The following is a 19,240-nucleotide window of genomic DNA, read 5'->3' as shown; positions in this document are numbered from 1 at the left end:
CACGGCCAGGGAGATGGGAAGGCAGGCTGCACGTGGCAGGGCAGAGACCTCCCGCCTTTGACTCACCCGCCAGGACCCAGGAAGCCACCCCTTCATCTGGAGAATGGGGTTGGTCATCTGGGAAGGCCTGTGTGGGGGGACACTTGATTGTGGTGGCAGGCCCTCCTCCACACATGTCCACAGGCACAGCCCAAGTACACACACACACTCTACTTGCTTTGGACCCCCTTGGGAGAAGCTGCTGGGGGATTCTTGTCCAGGATCAGGCCACAGCCACCCACCAACCCTCACCAAACCGGACGTGTCGGCCGCACCCAGAACCCCAACGCCGCCCGCCGGAGCCGGTGGGGTCGACCTTGGCATAAGCTGGGGCATCACCGCGGAGCGGCGCCTCCCCAGACCCGCAGCGCCCGGGGCAAACTGGGGACAGACGGGGACCCCGGCTTCCCGGGAGGCCTCCGGGGCACCTGCCAAAGGCCACCCAGCGCGCGGCGGCCGAGGCGGCGGAGCGGAGCCGGACCTCCCAGCCATCGGTGGGGGCGGCGACCGCCCGGGGCCTTCCCACGGCTGGGCCGGCGCGTCACCGCGGGGGCGAGGGGCGCCGGCCGCCGGGCCCGGCGCAGAGAAGGGCCCTGGGAAAGGGCGGCGGCGGCGGCGCCCGCGGGGCGGGGCCGGGGCGGGGCCGACTTCCCGGCCGGAGCCGGAGCGCCCGGCGGAGACCCGGCAGCCGGCACTCACCATGAAGCGGCCCCGGCAGCCCAGCGGCTCCGACGGCGAGTCCGACGGCCCCATCGACGTGGGCCGCGAGGGAGAGCTCAGGTAAGGGCCGGCCGGGCTGAGCGCGCTGCGGGCCCCGCGGGCGCGGAGACGGGTCCTCGCTGCGGCCGCCGTCTCCCGAGGCGCAGGCGTGGGCGCGGGCCCGCAGGTGTGTGCGGGGGTGGAGGGTGGGGTGCGGGTGCTGCCCTCGGCCATTAGGGCTGGGGGTGCTCGGATGCAGACAGGTTCAGCTCGCGGGTCTAATGTCCGTCCAATGAGTGGCCTCTTTCTGTCGAGGTGCCCAGGTGAGGCTGTTGGCGAGGAGGCGCTTAGGGAAAAGCCTCGTAGACTGCTGGCACACCCCCTGTCCGGGACCCACGGTGCAGCACAGCCATCCGGTCCCAACTTGACCCTAATTTGGGTGCACTTTTCATATAGTACGTCTCGGGGAAGAAAGACGCCTGTCCTTTGAGCAAATAGGACTTTGACTACGGTTTTGATTGAAGAAAGCCAGAGCTGGCGTGCCCATGGTCAGGGCGCGGGCCTAGGCTCCAATCCCAGCGCCCTTTCTATTGCACCACCGACTGCCGCGGTCTGTCTGCTCTTGGTAACTATTCGGACCTGCTTCAAACCTGTAGAACAAACTGCACATGTATGTAGTCGGACAGTTCTGCTACTTCGCAGTTCTGTGAACAGCCCAAGCTTCGGTTTCCTCATCTGTAAGTGGATATAGCCCGGCCGGAGTGGTGCAGTTGGTTGAGGGTCGTCCTGTGCACTAAAGGTTGGTGGTTCCATTCCCGTCAGGGAAAATACCTGGGTTGCAAGTTTGACCCCCCAGTAGGGGCATGCAGGGAAGACAACTGATTGATGTTTCCTCTCTTCTCTTCTCTTCTCTTCTCTTCTCTTCTCTTCTCTTCTCTTCTCTTCTCTTCTCTTCTCTTCTCTTCTGCCTCTCTCTCTCCCTCTCTCTCTCCCTCTCTCTCTCTCCCCCTCTAAGTGTGTCCTCAGGTGAGGATTAAAAATAAAATAGGTATAAATAATAGACCCATTCTCATGGGAATATTGGGAAAATCAAATGAGATAGTATATGCCAAGCTTAGCACACGACCTAGCCCCAAGCAAACAATTAATTAGTGTCAGGAACCCAACACATGATACCCAGAACCTGAAAGAGCAACAAGGGCTGACTGGGTGCCTGCAGGCCGGGGTCCCAGCCCAAATCTGCCACTAACTCACCATGTGACCTTGGGCCATTGCTTTCCCATTGTGCACCTGTTGCCTCAGCAGTGTAATAGGGTGGACAGAAGGGCTCACCCAGATCTGACTCTCTAGAACAGAATTGGAAGGGGGGAGGGTGTTCATTTTATTCTTAGGGATGTTTTTGAGGGCATTTCATAGGTTCAATGATCTCCAGTTTCTGAGACTAGGGGATCCTGCCTCAATCACAAATCCTAGTAAAATGTCACCAGCTTTTAAAAAATGCCACCAGCTTGCAATTATCTATAGCTTATAATTGGAGGTAAGGCAATAGATATCGCCCTTGCATCCTGTACATTGCATTTTGGGATATATAACAATTTTCCATGCAACTTAATAGCCTGTTTAAGTTGTTTAGCAAAACAAAACAAAAAAACCCTGCTTTTTAAAAATATATATATATTTTATTGGTTTCAGAGAGAAAGGGAGAGAGAGATAAAAACATCGATGATAAGAGAATCATTGATCGGCTGCCACCTGCATGCCCCCTACTGGGGATCGAGCCAGAAACCTGGGTTTGTGCCCTAACTGGGAACCGAACCATGACCATCAGTGCTCAACCACTGGGCCATACCAGCCAGGCAAAACCCACTCTTTAGACAAGTAATTCTCTGAGTCTGTGTCTGCTGGGTGCGGGGGAAGAGCCTAGCACCACGTGGTAGTGATGAGGGGGGTGGGGGGGGGGTCTCAAATTCAGTGTCATTGGGTCTTCATGAATCAGAGGCACGAAACAGATACCAGAGAGCTAGGCTGATCAGAGCTGGCTTCTGTCTTTTAAGAACTTGCAGCTTGGCCAGTGCCCTTCCAGGTCACACAAAGACCGTGGACAGCATGGACGATGGACAGAGAGACAGACTGGGGCTGTGAAGTCACCCAAACAAGGTGGAGGTCACTTATAACCAAAGGCAGCAGGGAGGGCTTCCTGAAGGGGGTGGCATTGGGCTGCTCCAGGATCAGCGGGCAGTCTTTTCCTTCGCAGCATTTTGTCCTTTCAGCTAGAGCCCTTGAGAGACTGTCTCCATTCTTAGAGGAGCAGACCCCATCAGAGGAGAGAAAGCAGTTGGACATCTGGCAGAGCTGACTTATAGACCCCTCTTTGTAGCGCTCACCAAAGAGCCCTCCCCCCAGCAGACATCAATGCTTCAATTCAGGGATCACTGAACGATGCCTGCTGTGGCCCAGACCCTAGGCTGGGCGCCGAGGGGCCCAGATGTATCCTGCCCAGCCGCTGCCCTCAGGGAACTCTCAGAGAAGAAGAGCTTCATGTACAAAGACAGCCAGATAAACAGTGGCAAGGGCTAGGGAACTGGGGCAGCCAGCCTCCCTGGGGGTCAGAGGCAGGGCGCACCCCCTCACCCCCCCTCAGAGATGTGAGAGTAAAGAGCAGAGTGTGTTCCTTGTCACTGTGGGCATCTGCCTGGTGGTGGTATCCTGCCTCAGCCGTGGGAATCACTCACAGAGCTCCTCTCTGAACCCAGCCCCCTGACACATGCTGGGATAGAGCCTCTCCCTTCCCCTCCTGCAAACATTTAATGAGCACCTGCCCCCTGTCAGGCACTGGGTCAGGGTCTGAGGGTTGTTCCTTCATGTGTTTTAAGGCACATAGTGGACTTTGAAGTCAGATGGACCTGAGTTCGACTCCCACCACCATTCACTTGGGCATCTCTGAACATCCGTTTTTTCCCTTACAAAATGGGGATGCTAATACCTACCTCACAGGGTGAGGCGTTGATAAAGCAACGAACCCAAAACATGTCTCCCTGCTTTGGCGCAAGGTAACTTCCAATTAATGGTGCTCGCTAAGGGGTTGGAGGGTACAAGTTCATGAGGCCGTAGTGTAACAAAGAGACTGGAAGTCTGAAGACTGGACTTACTGGCCTTGATTCTTAACTCTCTGTGTCTCTGTCACTCCATCTGTCCAATGATGGTTTTTCCTAAATATGAAATGAAATGGCCTCAGTAATACTTAACTCCCAGGGCTATTGTGCAATAAATAAGACAAGTAGTTGTGGACATGCTATCTAGAACAAAAAGTACTGGCTATGAATTTTACAAGTTGTGACAATGACTATATGGGGTGCACTGGTAAGAGCACTGGATTAAAAGGCAAGAAACTTGAAATTTCTTCTAATTTGCTGTGTGGCTTGGAGCAGATCCCTTCCCCTCTCGGAGTTTCCTCATTTTACCAGTGGGCTCAGTGCTGTCTGGAATCCCTTCGTTGAGGACATTGCCATTCTGCCTTTGGCTGATGCAAAATGAGTGGGATTATCTACAAGGGCTCCACAGGGGAGCTCCCAAGGGGAAACTGAGGGTGAGCACTGAGGGTGGCCAGGACTGGCAGCCAGACCACCTAGAAAACTGTCCCCACCCCAGGATTCTGGCTAGGGGCCACTCGAGGGCCATGGAGCAGATCGTGGTGGTCAACATATCTTCTCTGGGTCCGTGACAATCTACCTTCTTTTCAGACTCTCAGCCAAGAAGCTCTCAAACCTCCTCCCTGTCAGTGTCAGGGCCAGATCACAGCCTGGAAATGAGCACACACTGAGCCCTTGGGAACTTTAAGGATAAGGGGACTGGAGGGCTATTCAGACATACAGGAAATGGGAATTAAGAGGGAAAACAATGCTGGATTTGGAGCCAGAAGACATGGCTTCCCATGCTGGCTTTGCTCCTCAGCAGCTGCGTCAGCTGCAAACTGCCTCAGCTGCTGAGCCTTGGCATGCTCCTCTGTAAAATGGGGCTTGCGTTAGGCTCACAGGGCGAGTATGTACTTAGCGATGCCAGGGAAGCTGTGAGGTGAGGTTTGCCTGTTGGCTGTGGGAGTGGGATAAGACTGCAGAGAATGAGGGGCCAGGGGACTGGGAAAAGGGAGGGCAGAGCCACCTGCCCTGAAAGGGGTGCGTCAGCCTCCAACAGATGGTCCCTGAGGAGGGATCAGGCTCAGAGGCAGTGACGTGAGTAAAGCAAACCCAATACCCCTAGCGATGCCTTATCCAGCCTGGGGGGACAAAGGCTGTGTTTCTTAGATACCTTGGCTCTCGGGGCTTGTCCCCAGTGAAGCTCTGTAAACAAGCTGCCCTACAGAGCTCAGGGTCTTGCCATCTGTTCCCTGAACCTGGCTTGCTGGGCCATCCCTCCCAGGAGCTTTCACTGGTCTTTTACCAGACCTTCTTGTCCAGATGTGTGGATGGAGCTATCCTTTTCCAGATGTGGCTGCACAAAGCCAGAGCATAGCAGCAGGATCTGACGAATGTTGGTCTGGTCTCTCCCTGCAACCTTCTCTCTTCGAGCCGATGATGAAAATTACCCAACCTCGGACATCAAAAGAGTAATCATGGGGACTGGGACCTTCCTGGTGAGCCTCAGATGCCCCCATTCCACAAAGGCCTACGACAGTGATGCCAAAGATGAGGACAGGAGGGAGCTCAGCCATGAGCTCTGCCATGTTCCAAGCACTCCCTGAGGATGGGGCTACAATAGTGAATGAGACAGACATGGGTCATGACCTCATGGAGCTTTCAGACTTGTTAGAGAGACAGACATTAACCAAACAATCATGTAAAACAACAAAGGGTCATAAGTGCTGTGAATGCAGGACACCGGGGAATGTAGAGTAGGGGATGAGTACCTAGTAGGAGGGGGACCCCAGAAAAGGCTTCCCCATGGCCTGGCCCGTTGCTCAGTGGTTAGAGCATCGGCCCTCAGACCAAGGGGTCTTGGGTTCAATTCCCAGTCAAGTGCATGTGCCTCGGTTGCAGGTTTAATCCCTGGCCTGGTCAGGGTGACTGTGGGAGGCAACCAATCCATGTGTTTCTCTCATGTGATGTTTGTCTCTCTGTTCTCTCTCTCTCTCTTCCTTCTCTTTCTCTCCACCCTCCTCCTCCCTCCAATTCTCTCTAAAAATCAATGGAAAAAATAACCTCACTTGGGTGAGGATTTAAAAAAAAAAAAAAGAAAGAAAAGAAAAGAAAAAGAAAAGGCTTCCCTAGGAAGGTGACATTTGAGTTGAGACCTGAGGGTGGTATATATTATCAGGCAACAGGGCTGGAGCTTGGGGGCAAGGAGCTGTGGTGGGGAGAGAACGCTAGGCTAGGGGAACATGTGACCACAGGAAGGAGTTAGTACATTCACAGGCTGGAACACAGAGAGCAAAAGAGAGGTGAGTCTAGGACAGTGATGGTGAACCTTTTGAGCTCGGCGTGTCAGCATTTTGAAAAACCCTAACTTAACTCTGGTGCCGTGTCACATATAGAAATTTTTTGATATTTGCAACCATAGTAAAACAAAGATGTATATTTTTGATATTTATTTTATATATTTAAATGCCACTTAACAAAGAAAAATCAACCAAAAAAATGAGTGTCATAGGTTCGCCATCACTGGTCTAGAAGGTGGCAGGGCCCCGCTGGGCCACCTGAAAGATGGTGGTCTGGATCCTAAAAGCTTGGGGAAACCCTTGAGGAGTTTTAAGACAAGATCAGATTTGCATTTAAATGATGGCTCTGCCTGCTTGTAGAGGGTAGCAGGTGTGGTGCAAAGGGACCCAGCAGTAGACCCCTGCAGTTGTTGGATGAAAGATGATGGGGCTTGGCCCTCGGAGCTGCAGGGGAGATGAGCAGGGCAGATGTGAGATGTATTTTAGGTTTTGAGGAGGTGGGATAAGGACCGAGGGGGAATCAAAGACGGTGGCCAGGTGTTGCCCTTGCAGAACCAGAAGACAGGGTGGCTTCACTGAGGCGGGAACCCAGGGAGAAGGGGACGAGTGAGAGGTGGAGGCAAGCTCATGGTTCCTGTTCAGATGGGTGGCATTTTGCATTTGACATGGCAGGAGTCACCTTGTCTAAGGTTCTCTCCATGAAGCTGAGGGTCTGGAGGGTGGGGCCTGGACCGCACCTCTGGGTGTTGGCCAGATGAATGGCCTCAGTGCCGCCTAGCCAATGCCCTGCATTCGGAGAGGCCTCTGAAGCAGGAGACCGTTAGGAGGGCGAGCAGTTGGGCTGGGGAGGGTTTCGGCCAGTCGGGCAGGAAAAGGCCGAGGGCTAGGCCCCTTCCCTGTGATGGAAACTCCTGGGATGCGAGCAAACATCCCTCCTTTGGCTGGGCCTTCGGAGGGGGGCGGGGAGAGGGGCGCAGTGATGCCGGTCTGGGGGCTTCTGGGGAGGCCGAGCAGTGTCCCGAGAGTCCGAGCGTGGCCTGTGACCCGCATGCCGCTCCCCGCGCCCCCAGCCGCGCTGCGTGGGAGGTGGCGGCAGCTGCAGCCTGGGCGGAGGGCGGGCAGCCGGCGCGCCCGGCCCGTGGGAAGCGGCGGCATCTGCTCTTTCCACGCTCGTTCCCAGCGGCTCCCTCTGAAACCCAACCCGCTGGCCGCCGCTGGCCCTTGCCCTCGCCCGCCCCGCCCGGGGATCGGGTTGCAGCAGCCGGAGTGGCTGACCGTGGTTCCGATGCCCGCCCTCCAGCAGCGGGAGAGACGAGAGAGGAGCTTGCTCCGCCGCCCGCCGGGGCTGAGAACGAGCACAGACCTCCTTCCCCCGCCACCGCCCCCCACCAGACATCTCCCCCCGCCGCCCCCCACCCCGCCGCCCTGGGGCAGTTAACCCAGGGCAGGGAAGGACTTGACCCAGGAGGAATGGGCCCCGGGGAGAAGGGAGAGAATGCGTCCCCTCCCACGCCTGCCCCTGCTTCCTCCCAGCTTGGGAGACCACAGACGCCCAGCAGGGGGCTGTGCTCGCCCACGAGGTCACCCCAGGCCAGGGAGATGGTCCTCCAGCTCTGAAAAATGTGCCTTTCTCTTCCTCTCCAGCCAGATGGCCAGGCCGCTGTCCACCCCCAGCCCTTCGCAGATGCAAGCCCGGAAGAAGCGCAGAGGGGTGAGTGTCTCGGCTAGAGGTTTACGCTGGGTCCCCAGGGGCCTAGCCTCCAGAGACCTGGTCAGGAACATCACCTTGAGCTAGACGACCTGGGTTCAAATCCTGACTCTGCAAGTGGCTAGCGGGTGACCTTGGGCAGGACACTTCACCTCTTTGTGCCTCACTTCATCAGCTGTGTACCTGACATAATAACGTCACCTACCCGAAAGTGTTGGGGATTTTTGTTGTTAATTCTCACCCGAGGATATTTTTCCATTGAATTTTTTAGAGAGAATGGAAGGGAGGGGGAAGAGACCGAGAGAGAGAAACATGGATGTGAGAGGGAGACATCGATTGTTTGCCTCCCTCACATGCCCTGACCAGAGCCTGGGATTGAGCCTGCAACCAAGATACATTCCCTTGACCGGAATCGAACCCAGGACCCTTCAGTCCGAGGGCCAATGCTCTATCCACTGAGCCAAACCAGCTAGGGCTCCAAGTGTTGTTTTGAAGATTAAGGGAATTAATGTGACACACTCAGAGCAATACATGACACACAATTAGCCAATATTATCCATCCCAGCCTTAACCTTCTTCTCTCTGAACCCAGAACTTTCATTTTTTCTCTGTGTGCTGAGGGGTAAGTGAGGGGGACAAAAGAAGACGATGCCCCTGCTTGCTGTGGGCCATCTTATCCCAGCCCCACTTTCCCCCCAAGATGCAGCTGTGCATCTGCACTGGGCACCAGCCCTGCCACTCACTAACCAGACAACCTCACACAAACCACTTCCATCCAGCCCTCATTTTCTCTCGTTGTTGTTGTTAATCCTCATCTGAGGATAGTTTTCCATTGATTTCCAAAAAGAGTGGAAGGGAGGGGGAGAGACAGAGAGAGAAACATCAATGGGAGAGAGACATATCAATTGGTTGCCTCCCGCACGTGCCCTGGCCAGGGCCAGGGATCGAGCTTGCAACCCAGGGACGTGCCCTTGTCCAGAATTGAACTGGGACCCTTCAGTCCTCAGGCCGACATTCTTCCCACTGAGCCAAACCAGCTAGGGCCAGCCCACATTTTCTTGATTTGTAAAATCGGGGTCATAATTCCTGCCCTGCCATCAGCACTCTGCTGCCACTGCGGTGAGATGAGACTGAGATGGAGTGAATGAAAACCTTCACAGCTGGAGAAGAAAGGCAATGCCCAAGGTTCCTCAGGCCTCCTGGCCCAGCAGGGGTCTCCAGGGCCGCTCTGGCCTCGGGTGGTGTCCCTGTTCTGATTGGTTGGTGCTGGGCCGGTGGTTAACCGTTTAGCATATCCCCCTTCAGATGAAGACAAGAGAGCTGAGTTCTCCCAACTTTGCATTCCTTGCTGTGACCTTAAACAAGTCACTGCCCCTCTCTGAGCCTCAGTTTCCCCCTCCATAAAGTAAGAATAGATTTATCTCCCCCACAAAAGTATTGTGAAGGAAAATATGAGTGAATGTCCGTCAGGGCATGTTGATCTGTGACGTGCCCGCGTGTAAACTCTCGTCGTCGTTTTTCAGATCATAGAGAAGCGGCGTCGAGACCGCATCAACAGCAGCCTTTCTGAACTGCGGCGCTTGGTCCCCACCGCCTTTGAGAAGCAGGTATGTGGCGCTGCTGATTGTGCTGTAGGAGATCTGTGTGAGTGGCAGAGAAGGTTCCTGAATCAGGGCATCCCTTATTGTTAACAGCTGCCCGCAGTTCTGTGATGTCATTTGCTGATATCTGTCACTGGCCAGAGATAAGGGGAATGGAAATATATACTTACAGAGGTATCTCAGGGGTTATGGCTTTATAGCCAACATCCCATTGAATTGAATCCTCAAAATGATCCTGAAGAGCAGGGATTGTTATGCCCATTGCACAGCTAAGGAAACTGAAGCACAGAGAGGTGAAGTAACCTACACCGGGTCACACAGCTAGTAAATAGCAGAGCAGAACTAGAACATGGAACTCTGTGACTCTGAAGTGCCCTAACCCTCTACCCTACTGACTTTTCCGAAGCTATCTGAGAGCGAAACAGGCTGCTCAGGGAGGGAGCACTCTGACGTTGAACATGTCGGGGTGGAGGATGGCAGTGGAAGTCAGACAGGCTGCTTTAATCAGGCAGCCTCAAAGACTCACCTGTGCTCCAAAGGCCGGTCATGGGCCATGTGTGTTCTCTTCTGCTGGTGAGAACAAGTCAGTCATCCCACGGGCGTTCGCTAAAACCTTCACAAGCCCAGTTATGAGCTAGACCTGATACCTGCCTTCAAGGCACTCCCATGCGGGCTGACCCTCAGGTTTCACCTGGGAGACCAGGTGATGCTGGAGGCTTACAGAACATTTCCCGAGAGAGAATAGAGGAGGAGTACTCTTGGGGGTAAGATGATAAGCCAGCCCTTGGGTGGGGTGAGTAGGAACGTGGGTCCCCAGAGAGAGGGCCTAGGTCCCCAGGGTTGGGCAAACTTTTTGACTCGAGGGCCACAATGGGTTCTTAAACTGGACCGGAGGGCCGGAACAAAAGCATGGATGGAGTGTTTGTGTGAACTAATATAAATTCAAAGTAAACATCATTACATAAAAGGGTACGGTCTTATTTTTCAATAGTTTTATTCATTTCAAATGGGCTGGATCCGGCCCACGGGCCGTAGTTTGCCCACGGCTGGCCTAGGAGGTGGACGGGGGGAGGGGGGGGTGGTTCAGGAGCGGCATTCTGGTGCTGGTGTATGGAGCCAGGCAGACAGACGAGATCCTCTGCAGAGAGTGTGCAGAGTGAGAACAGTGAGCCAACCCCCACTGGGGACACCACGGTTTTCAGAGACAGCCAGAGCAAGAGGCCCGGTGAAAGGAAAGCCAAGGAAAAGGGGTGCCGTGGGAGTCAAGGAAGCAGAGGTTTCAGAACGCATGGTCAGCCGTGCAGAGGGCAAGTGCGCTAACAGGAGAACTGAAGAGAATCGATTAGATTCGAAGACCTTGGCCAAAGCAGATGCCCAATCGCAGGCAGTGATGGAGTGGGAGGAAGATGGGGAAACGGACACAGTGGGTGCCGATGACTCTGTGCAGGGGAGCTGAGCGCTAGATGTTTTTTAAAACTGATTTTTAGAGAGAGGAAGGGAAACACTCCTCTGTGTCTGTACACACAGGGCTCCTCCAAGCTGGAGAAAGCCGAGGTTCTGCAGATGACGGTGGATCACTTGAAAATGCTCCACGCGACTGGTGGGACAGGTACTGATGTGCTGCTCCTCCGGGGTCATTTAGCCAGTGTCTCGGGGTTGGGCCCTGGGGATACACCAATGAGCAAAGTAGATGTGGCCCCTGCCCTCCTGGAGCTCACGGTCCGTGGAGAAGCTGAAGCAGATCCAGGTGGAACATTCGCAAAGCTTGTCTCTTTTTCTGGCACCTCTCTCTCCACTCTCAGTGTCTCCGTTTGTCCCAGCGCTTTCCTCAGCTCCACTCCTTCTCCAACAGACTGTTCCTACTGACCCACCCCCGGGCCTCGTTAAGCATCAGCCTGAGCGAGCTCCTTCTCCCTGGGGTCCCAGTGGGAGCAACCGGCCAGAGATTTTCAGCCACGGATGGTTCACCTGTGTGCCTCCCGCTAGTCTAGCTCCCTGGGCTGCTGTGTCCTCGGCAGTGCTGGCTCATACGTCATGCTCACCGCTGAAGCTCAGTCTCAGGATTGTAGCAGAACACGCGTGTAACTCCTTCTGTTATTCTGAACTAGTCTGTTACAACACAGTCATGGGCCTGTAGCTTTAAAAAGACTTCTGGACAGCCCTAACTGGTTTGGCTCAGTGATAGAGCGTCGGCCTGCGGACTGAAGGGTCCCAGGTTCGATTCTGGTCAAGGGCATGTACCTTGGTTGCAGGCACATCCCCAGTAGGGGGTGTGCAGGAGGCAGCTGATTGATGTTTCTCTCTCACCGATGTTTCTAACTCTCTATCCTTCTCCCTTCCTCTCTGTACAAAATCGATAAAATATATTTTAAAAATTATTTATAAAAAAAAAAAAAGACTTCTGGACAAACAGAAATTTTGTTTACCTGGAGCCTCTCTGGGTATTTTTGTGACTTCACAATTGGGAAGCCTTGAAAGCTCCACAGATCTGGCCACAAAGACCTAAGCCCTAAAACCTTAGCTTACTCCCTGTGGAGGGGACGATTGCGTTTTAAGTGGCCCAACCAGTCCTCTCAGTGGGGGGCAGTGTCATCTGGGGGCAGGCAGGGTCGTGGGCCTCACCCCAGAGATTCTGAGGCAGTGGGTCTGGACTGGAGTTCGGGAATTTGTAAGATTCGGAAGCACGGCCGATGACCCCCATGCAGGTGGTCACTCGGAGAACTGCCACAGGAAAGCACGGCCAGCAGTGGAAACTTGTGTCACTGATCAGCCAGTGGGGAGAGAGTTCAAGCTGCATTTGTGGTTCTCCAACTAAGACAAATAGTGACTAATCCCGGGGCAGCATTTTATCGTTTCAGATGCTTTCACTAATGTTATCTCACTTGGTTCTCACAGAAACCTCGTGGGTGGGGCTGCTGTCACCCCCATCTTCTGGCTAAGGCCTCATAGGAAGACGAGGATTGTGGTGGGGAGCGTTGGCTTTGGATTGGAATCCTCGCTCTACTGTTACTAGCTTTATGTCCTGGGACAAATGATTTAACTTCTCTATTCCTCAGTTTCCTCATCTCTAAAATGAGAATAATAAAAGGGTTTTTGTGCCCTTCTTCTTCTCTCCCCCTCTCTCCCTCTATTTAAAATCAATTGTTAAAAAAAGGGGGTTTTATGAAAATTAACTTTAAAAATGCAAATTAAGTGCTAAGTAAGAACTCAGAAAACATTAGTAGAAAGAACAGTGAAGCGCGGCCAGTGTGGCTCAGTGATTGAGGTCAACCCATGCACCAGGAGGTCACCGGTTTGATTCCCAATCCGGGCACATGCCCGAGTTTTGGGCTCGATCCCCAGTAGGAGCATGCAGGAGGCAGGTGATCCATATTTCTCTCTCATCTGTGTTTTTATATATCTCTTTCTCTCTCCCTCCCTTCCTCTCTCTCTTTCCTTTTCTCTCTCTAAAAATCAATTAAAAAAGCATTAAAAACAAACACACAGTGAACACAGAAGGCGAAGGGACTGCTCACGGCCAGCACAGCTAAGCATACAGCAGAACTGGTGCACTCACTTCCAAGGAGACCTGACTGCAAACATCGGCTCCTGCCCAGCTGCCCCTGTGCGAGGGCCTTGGCTGTGAACCAGGGACCAGATGTTTGCTGCTATAGTCCTGAGGCCATTGCTCACGGGGGCTGTTCTGAGTCTGCCCAGAAGGTGGTGTGGAGAGAAGGACAGGTGTGGAGAGGCAGTGGGCAGTCCATCTGACCATTCCTCAGTGAAATCAGCCAAGACAGGGTGCCCAGCCTGAGGGCAGCCGCTGAGGGCCAAGCGGAATCACTTTCCAGACGGCCTTGGGGCTGGTTGGCAAGCAGCCTGTACATGGTGGCTAGCGTTTACCTTGCTGAGCATTCCTGTGCACCATTTCTTTTTTATTATTTTTTTAAAATATATTTTTATTGATTTTTTACAGAGAGGAAGGGAGAGGGATAGAGAGCTAGAAACATCAATGAGAGAGAGACATTGATCAGCTGCCTCCTGCACACCCTCCACTGGGGATGTGCTCGCAACCAAGGTACATGCCCTTGACCGGAATCGAACCTGGGACCCTTCAGTTCGCAGGCCGACGCTCTATCCACTGAGCCAAACCAGTTAGAGCCTTTTTCATCATTTTTTATTTTTATTGATTTCAGAGAGGAAGGGAGAGGGAGAGAGAGATAGAAACATCAGTGATGAGAGAGAATCTTTGATCAGCTGCCTCCTGCATGCCTCACAATGGGGATGAAGCCCGCAACCTGGGCATGTGCCCTGACCGGAATCAAACCTGACCTCCTGGTTCGTAGGCCGATGCTCAACCACTGAGCCATGCTGGCCGGGCTGTGCACCATTTCATTTCATTTTACCCTCACAAGTCAATGCATCAGGTACTGTTACATGCCCATTTTACAGCTAAGGAAATTGAGGCACAGAGAGATTAAGAGACTTGTCCATGGTCAGGCAGCTTGTGAAGTGGCCTCCAAAGGCCTCAGGCTTCCTGCCACACTGTACTCACGGCCTTCTCCAAGGGGTCTCCCAGCGCCTGCCCACATCAGCAGGCCGGGCTGGCCTCCGCTCCATGCGCACAGCCCTTTCACCCCTGCAAGTCTCTACTTTCTTGGTCGCAGTTTCTTCTTCGTATTATTAATCACAAATTGTGCTGAAACAATACTTTACATTTTGTAACGCTTCATAGTTTAGTGAACTCATCTGATGCTCACAACCCAGCCCCTCTCCCCCAGTAGGGATGTTTCCCACTTTACAGGTGGAGAGACCGGGGCTCAGAGAGGTGAGGGGCCCGGGGTCACCCAGGCAGCCAGTGGGGAAGGCTGGTCCAGAACTTGGGCCGACTGACCCCTGGCTCCTGGTTGTGTTCCCTCTGGGCATGCCCTTATTCATCACGCCTCGCTTTGCAGGATTCTTTGATGCCCGGACCCTGGCCGTTGACTTCCGGAGCATCGGTTTCCGGGAGTGCCTCACCGAGGTTGTCAGGTACCTGGGGGTCCTGGAAGGACCCAGCAGCCGTGCGGACCCCGTGCGGATTCGCCTTCTCTCCCACCTCAACAGCTATGCAGCCGAGATGGAGCCTTCCCCCACCCCTGCCAGCCCCCTGGCCTTCCCTGCCTGGCCCTGGTCCTTCTTCCACAGCTGTCCAGGGCTGTCGGCCCCCAACAGCCAGCTTGCCATCCTAGGAAGAGTGCCCGGCCCCCTCCTCCCCAGCGCCTCCTCTCTCACTTACCCTGCCCCAGTTCTCCGAACCGCTCCCATGCGCAGAGCCGCTGGCACCCTCTTGCCAGCCCGGAGGAATGTGCTGCCCAGTCGAGGGGCACCTTCTGCCCGGAGGGTCCGCCCTCTGGAGAGGCCAGCTGTCCCCCTGCCCATGGCCCCCAGCGGCAGGGCAGCCAGGAGCAGCCACATGGCACCCCTCCTGCCGTCTTCTCCCCCCACGGCCCCTGCTGTCGGGAGGTCCCCTGCTTATGCCAGTGTCCCGGCCCCCAGGCCCTCTTCCCCCGCGGGGGCTGTGCTCTGCCACTCCTGGGCCCCCGAGATCACGGAAGTGGGGGCTTTCTAAGCTGCCCTCCCCCTGAGTGAGGAGAATTCTTTTCCAGGAGCTGAAAGTGGCTCTGCCTTTTCAGCCCTGCCCCCTGGACTGGCTCATGAGTGCCGGCATCTTCACCCACCAGAGGCCCCTGCTCCCTGGACCCTTATCCCCTCCTAACGGCTCCTCCCAGCTTTCCCACCGGCTCTCCTGCAGCTCTTCTCATCTCAGGGGCTTGCTCTCACTTCTGACCTGGACAGATGAGTTCCGGAAGACCTACTAGTAAGAGCTGCGCCCGGACCCCTCTCCTGCCCCGGGACACACGGCAGCAGGCATGAATCTCGGCTCTGGGAACAGAGCTTTGACCTAAAAGCACAGTGGACTGAGGCTGGCTGCTTCCCAAGAGAGCTCACACCTCAACCAGGAGCAGTGACTGACTGGCTGCAGCCTGCCCAGGCCCCAGGGGCTGGAACCCAGTGTCTGCCCTGCCCACCTGTCTCCTGCCCACCCAGCACAGCAAACCACAGGACAGAGCTGCTGTCCACCGCGGCCACGGCCAGGAGCCCCTCAGGGCCTGCTGCTGCCCTCTTCCAGCTGCAGACACCCTCCCACCAGCTGACCAGCAGTTCCCCGCACACAGCTGGGAGGTTTCCTGGCGGCAGTGCGGCTCCATGACCCTGACCACCAGGCCTGGGACAGCGCGCTCAGACCGGAGCCAGCACTGAGCAGAGAACCCAGCTCTCTGCCCTGCGCTGTCACCATCCTCCAGGCGTGTGGTCCCTGCTGGGCGCACGGTGTGAACAGCCCTGTTCCCACGTGATGGCGCCCGGAGAGGAATCCTCTTGGGATTCAGAACCAGACGTTCGTGCTGCCTGGTTTGCATCCGGCTCACGGAGCCCAGACTGCTGGGACAGCCAAGGCTGTAGGCTGGACGAAAATAGCTGCGAGGAGGCCCAGGGGAAGGGCAGGCAGAGGCGGCCTGGCCCTGCAAGGTCACACGGTGGGTCGAGGGCCTGAGATCTTGTTCACCCAGGATTCCACACAGCTGGCTCTGCTCACAGGCCGTTTCCTGACCCAGCTCCAACCCAGGGCACGTGTCCTCTCAGAGGGAACAGATGGCCCAGCCACCATTCCCCATGGGAGGGCAGAGGCTGGACAAGGTTGGGGCAGACCCAGGACTGACATTCAACGGGACCAGTGTTGCCAGACCTGTTGTTAAGATGTAGAAACACACCTGTGCTCCACGGCCACTCCCTGCTTCCCCTGAGTGGCTCTGAGTGGCCCCCACCACATGGCTTTGCCCCAGCACCCCTGTGCTGGTTAGAGTCCAGCAGACCTAAGGTCAGGGAGCCCTCCTGGGGCAATGTTGATGCATGTTGCTCACTGGTTATTAAACACGTCAAATGTCACCGCTGGGAAGATTCTCACACTCCACCCTTCGATGGAACTGCCCTCCCCAGGGGCTAAATGAAGGAGACTCCCTGGGCTCAAAAGTAGAGTTTGCAGAAACCCCAGCGAAAAAGGGCCTTTTCAGGGAAGTGGGCCAGAGGGCAGAGATCATGTAAATGACCCAGAAAGTTCTTTTGAAAAGACAGGCTCCTCAAGGAGGCCGTAGAGCTCAAGTAATTCTTTCATCAGATTTCTGTCCAGCACCATCGAGATGTGCAGCCTTGAGCACAGGGGTCCTTTGGAGGAGGGGCCACTGCCTGGAGTGCCCGAGGGAGCCACAGAGGGCGGGGCTTCAGCAGGCTCCCGGGGTTGGGACGGGGGAAGGGGGAGGTGGCAGAGGGTAAGACCAACTCCACTTTCTCACAAAAGGCAGGAAGAACTCTTCTTCCTCCTCCCCTCCTTCTTCCTCCCTCTCCCCTTCCTCCCCCTCCTCCCTCTCTGTGGCTATCCCAGGTGGTGGCTCACTACTTCCAGGATACCAGGTCAGTCCTATAGTTTGGCGACTTCCTAGCCCCAGCATTTATTTACTCACCGTGGGGCAGTGGGAATCCCATTCCCCTGTTTCCAGCACCAACTCCAAAAGAATCTGTTGACACCATTGAAGGAGGTGGAAAGGGCCCAGAACTCTCAGCATCTTTGTTGGCCTTGGGTTCATTCTCCCCAAGAGATTGGGGGGGGGGGTGGGGGGAGGTGACTGGATATAATTGTTTCTGTGGTTGAGGATTTGTATCTTTTGTTCATATTCCCAAGCCTTTCTGGTGCCCCCGACTCCCACCCCACTGCTGGGGGTGTTGTACACATCCAATAAAGTTTTTTAAAAAAATTCTTCTGAAATTCTGGGAACGTTTGAGTGATCCTACTTCTTAGTTATCCCTGGAGTCCATCCACGACTCTGAACCCACAGCCACCCCCTGAGCTGTCCACATCACCTGCCCCCAGATCCTGCCCTGCATAGGTCCTCGTCCCCTCTGCCTGTCAATCACTTCTTAGCAGAGACCAGAGAGAGCTTTAAACGTGCAAATTATAACATATTGATTCTGGTTTAAAACCCTTGCTCTATTACCCTCTCATTCCAAAGATAAAATCCAAGCTTTTCCTCTTCTGGTCTCAACTTCACTTTCAGCCTCATTTCTTGCCAAGCCCAGTCTTGTTCCCTGTGCTCCTGCTACCCTGGCCCACCTTCATTTCCTCAACATCCCAGCCACGCTCCCCCGTCCCGGACTTTGCATATGCCGGACTTTGCATATGCCGTTCCCTGGCCCAGGATGCTCTTCCCCCACCCTTGGCTTGGCTGAGCTCTGCATAGCCTCAGGCCTTGGCTTAAAAGTCGCCTCCAGAGAGGCCTTCCCTGACTATTCTGCTGGAATAGTGAGCCTGTCTCAAAGTCCCCTATGCTTTCCCTTTATAAGGGACTTGCTGTTGTGCACCACGAACGTGTGTGCTTATTGGCTGACCGTCTCCCCCACCAGCATGTACGCTCCGTGAGGCCGGGACCACGCCTAGTGTGTGCTCTACCCTGCAACCCGCACCAAGCATTGTTCCTGGCTCAGTCGATGTTCTATAAACATCTGTTGAATAAATGAACTGGGGAGGTGAGGAATCTTCCGGACTCGAACTGCTGGATGGTATAGGCCCCGTGGAGGTGAACCACCCACTGGTCAACTTTGGGAGGAGCTGGAGAGTGAAGGGAGCCAAGGCCAGGGCACTGGCCGTTCTGGCCAATGGGGAGGAAGCTCTGGCCAAAGAAGAGTGTGAGTGTGCTGGCCCTGGGGGGCACACGCCAGCTGAGGACAGGAGGTGTCCCTGCTCTCCACCACCCTTGGCCCGGCTCACTCTGATGGATTTGATTAGCAACAGATGCAAAAAACATTGGCAGAGCCTGCTCCATTCCAGGCCAGGCATGGCCCAGCCCGAGGTGACAGGGACACTGTCACCCTGAGGGCATGTCCCCTCTATCTAAGTGAGTTTGGTGAGGGAGAGTGGAGAGAGAGGTCTGTTGAGAAGGCTGAGGGGGACAAGGGGGTGGTATCTGCCTCGTCTAGGGTGGTCATGGGGGAGGGGCGCGGGGAGGCTTCCTGGAGGAGGAGGAAGTGAGGCGTTGCCACTGCGGAGGGAAGCAGGGAACCCCTGTGCAAAGGCCTGGAGACCTCGTCAAGGCGGGCCCTGAAAGCGGCTCTAAGTGGAACACAGGCCTTCAGCAACAGGGTGAAAGGTAGGCACTTCCTGGGTTCGGGCTCCAGCTTGTCACCTACCAGGGTTATGGACTGGGGCAGCCCCCGAACCTCAGCTTTTTCATCTATAAAACATGGATGAGGCAGGAACGGCTGCTGTTAGCCGGGAGGTAACTACGTACCAGACATGGTGCTGAATGCTTTTCTTGAAATGTTCCCGTTTTACAGGTGTGGGAACTGAGCCAAGGCGCCGTCTCCTCAGGTTAGGGTAACACATGTGGAGCCCTCAGGACTCTGCTAGGGTCATAGGAAACACTGTCAGTCATGGCCATTCATGTCATTAGTGGAAAGAGGCTGGGTCCAAATTGTGAAAGGCCTGAGTGCTGTGCAGGGTTGGGGCTTGCTGATGGAAGCTATGGAGGTTGTGCCAGGGGAAGGCCAAGATCAGGCCTTGTTAAGACACGCCTGCTTGGGGTGGTGTGGACGGCTGACTGAGAGGAGTATTCAGACAATCCCCCCTATGCATTGAAAACACCCAGGTGCTTTTAAAAAATATTAGCGCCCAGTCCTAGCCGGTTTGGCTCA

The 19,240-nt window shown here is 55.0% G+C and overlaps 1 protein-coding gene across 3 annotated transcripts; it reads left to right on the top strand.

Annotated features, from left to right (window-relative positions):
• Nucleotides 1-648: 648 nt before the first annotated feature.
• HEYL (hes related family bHLH transcription factor with YRPW motif like) lies at nucleotides 649-17,303 on the top strand. Of its 3 annotated transcripts, none has more exons than XM_036351754.1 (5): nucleotides 649-819; nucleotides 7,814-7,880; nucleotides 9,401-9,484; nucleotides 11,006-11,087; nucleotides 14,413-17,303. In XM_036351754.1, the coding sequence occupies exons 1-5, from the start codon at nucleotides 740-742 to the stop codon at nucleotides 15,066-15,068; spliced, it is 969 nt and encodes a 322-aa protein (XP_036207647.1). In that variant the 5' UTR covers nucleotides 649-739; the 3' UTR covers nucleotides 15,069-17,303. The 3 variants fall into 3 exon arrangements, with proteins under 3 accessions (XP_036207647.1, XP_036207648.1, XP_036207646.1); XM_036351755.1 differs by having other exon boundaries at nucleotides 719-819; nucleotides 7,818-7,880; XM_036351753.1 differs by lacking the exon at nucleotides 649-819 and having other exon boundaries at nucleotides 7,587-7,880.
• Nucleotides 17,304-19,240: the final 1,937 nt, after the last annotated feature.

The sequence above is a fragment of the Myotis myotis genome, unplaced genomic scaffold, assembly GCF_014108235.1.
Source record: "Myotis myotis isolate mMyoMyo1 unplaced genomic scaffold, mMyoMyo1.p scaffold_m19_p_2, whole genome shotgun sequence".
Lineage (NCBI taxonomy): Eukaryota > Metazoa > Chordata > Mammalia > Chiroptera > Vespertilionidae > Myotis > Myotis myotis.
This window is presented reverse-complemented; position numbering and strand designations above follow the sequence as displayed.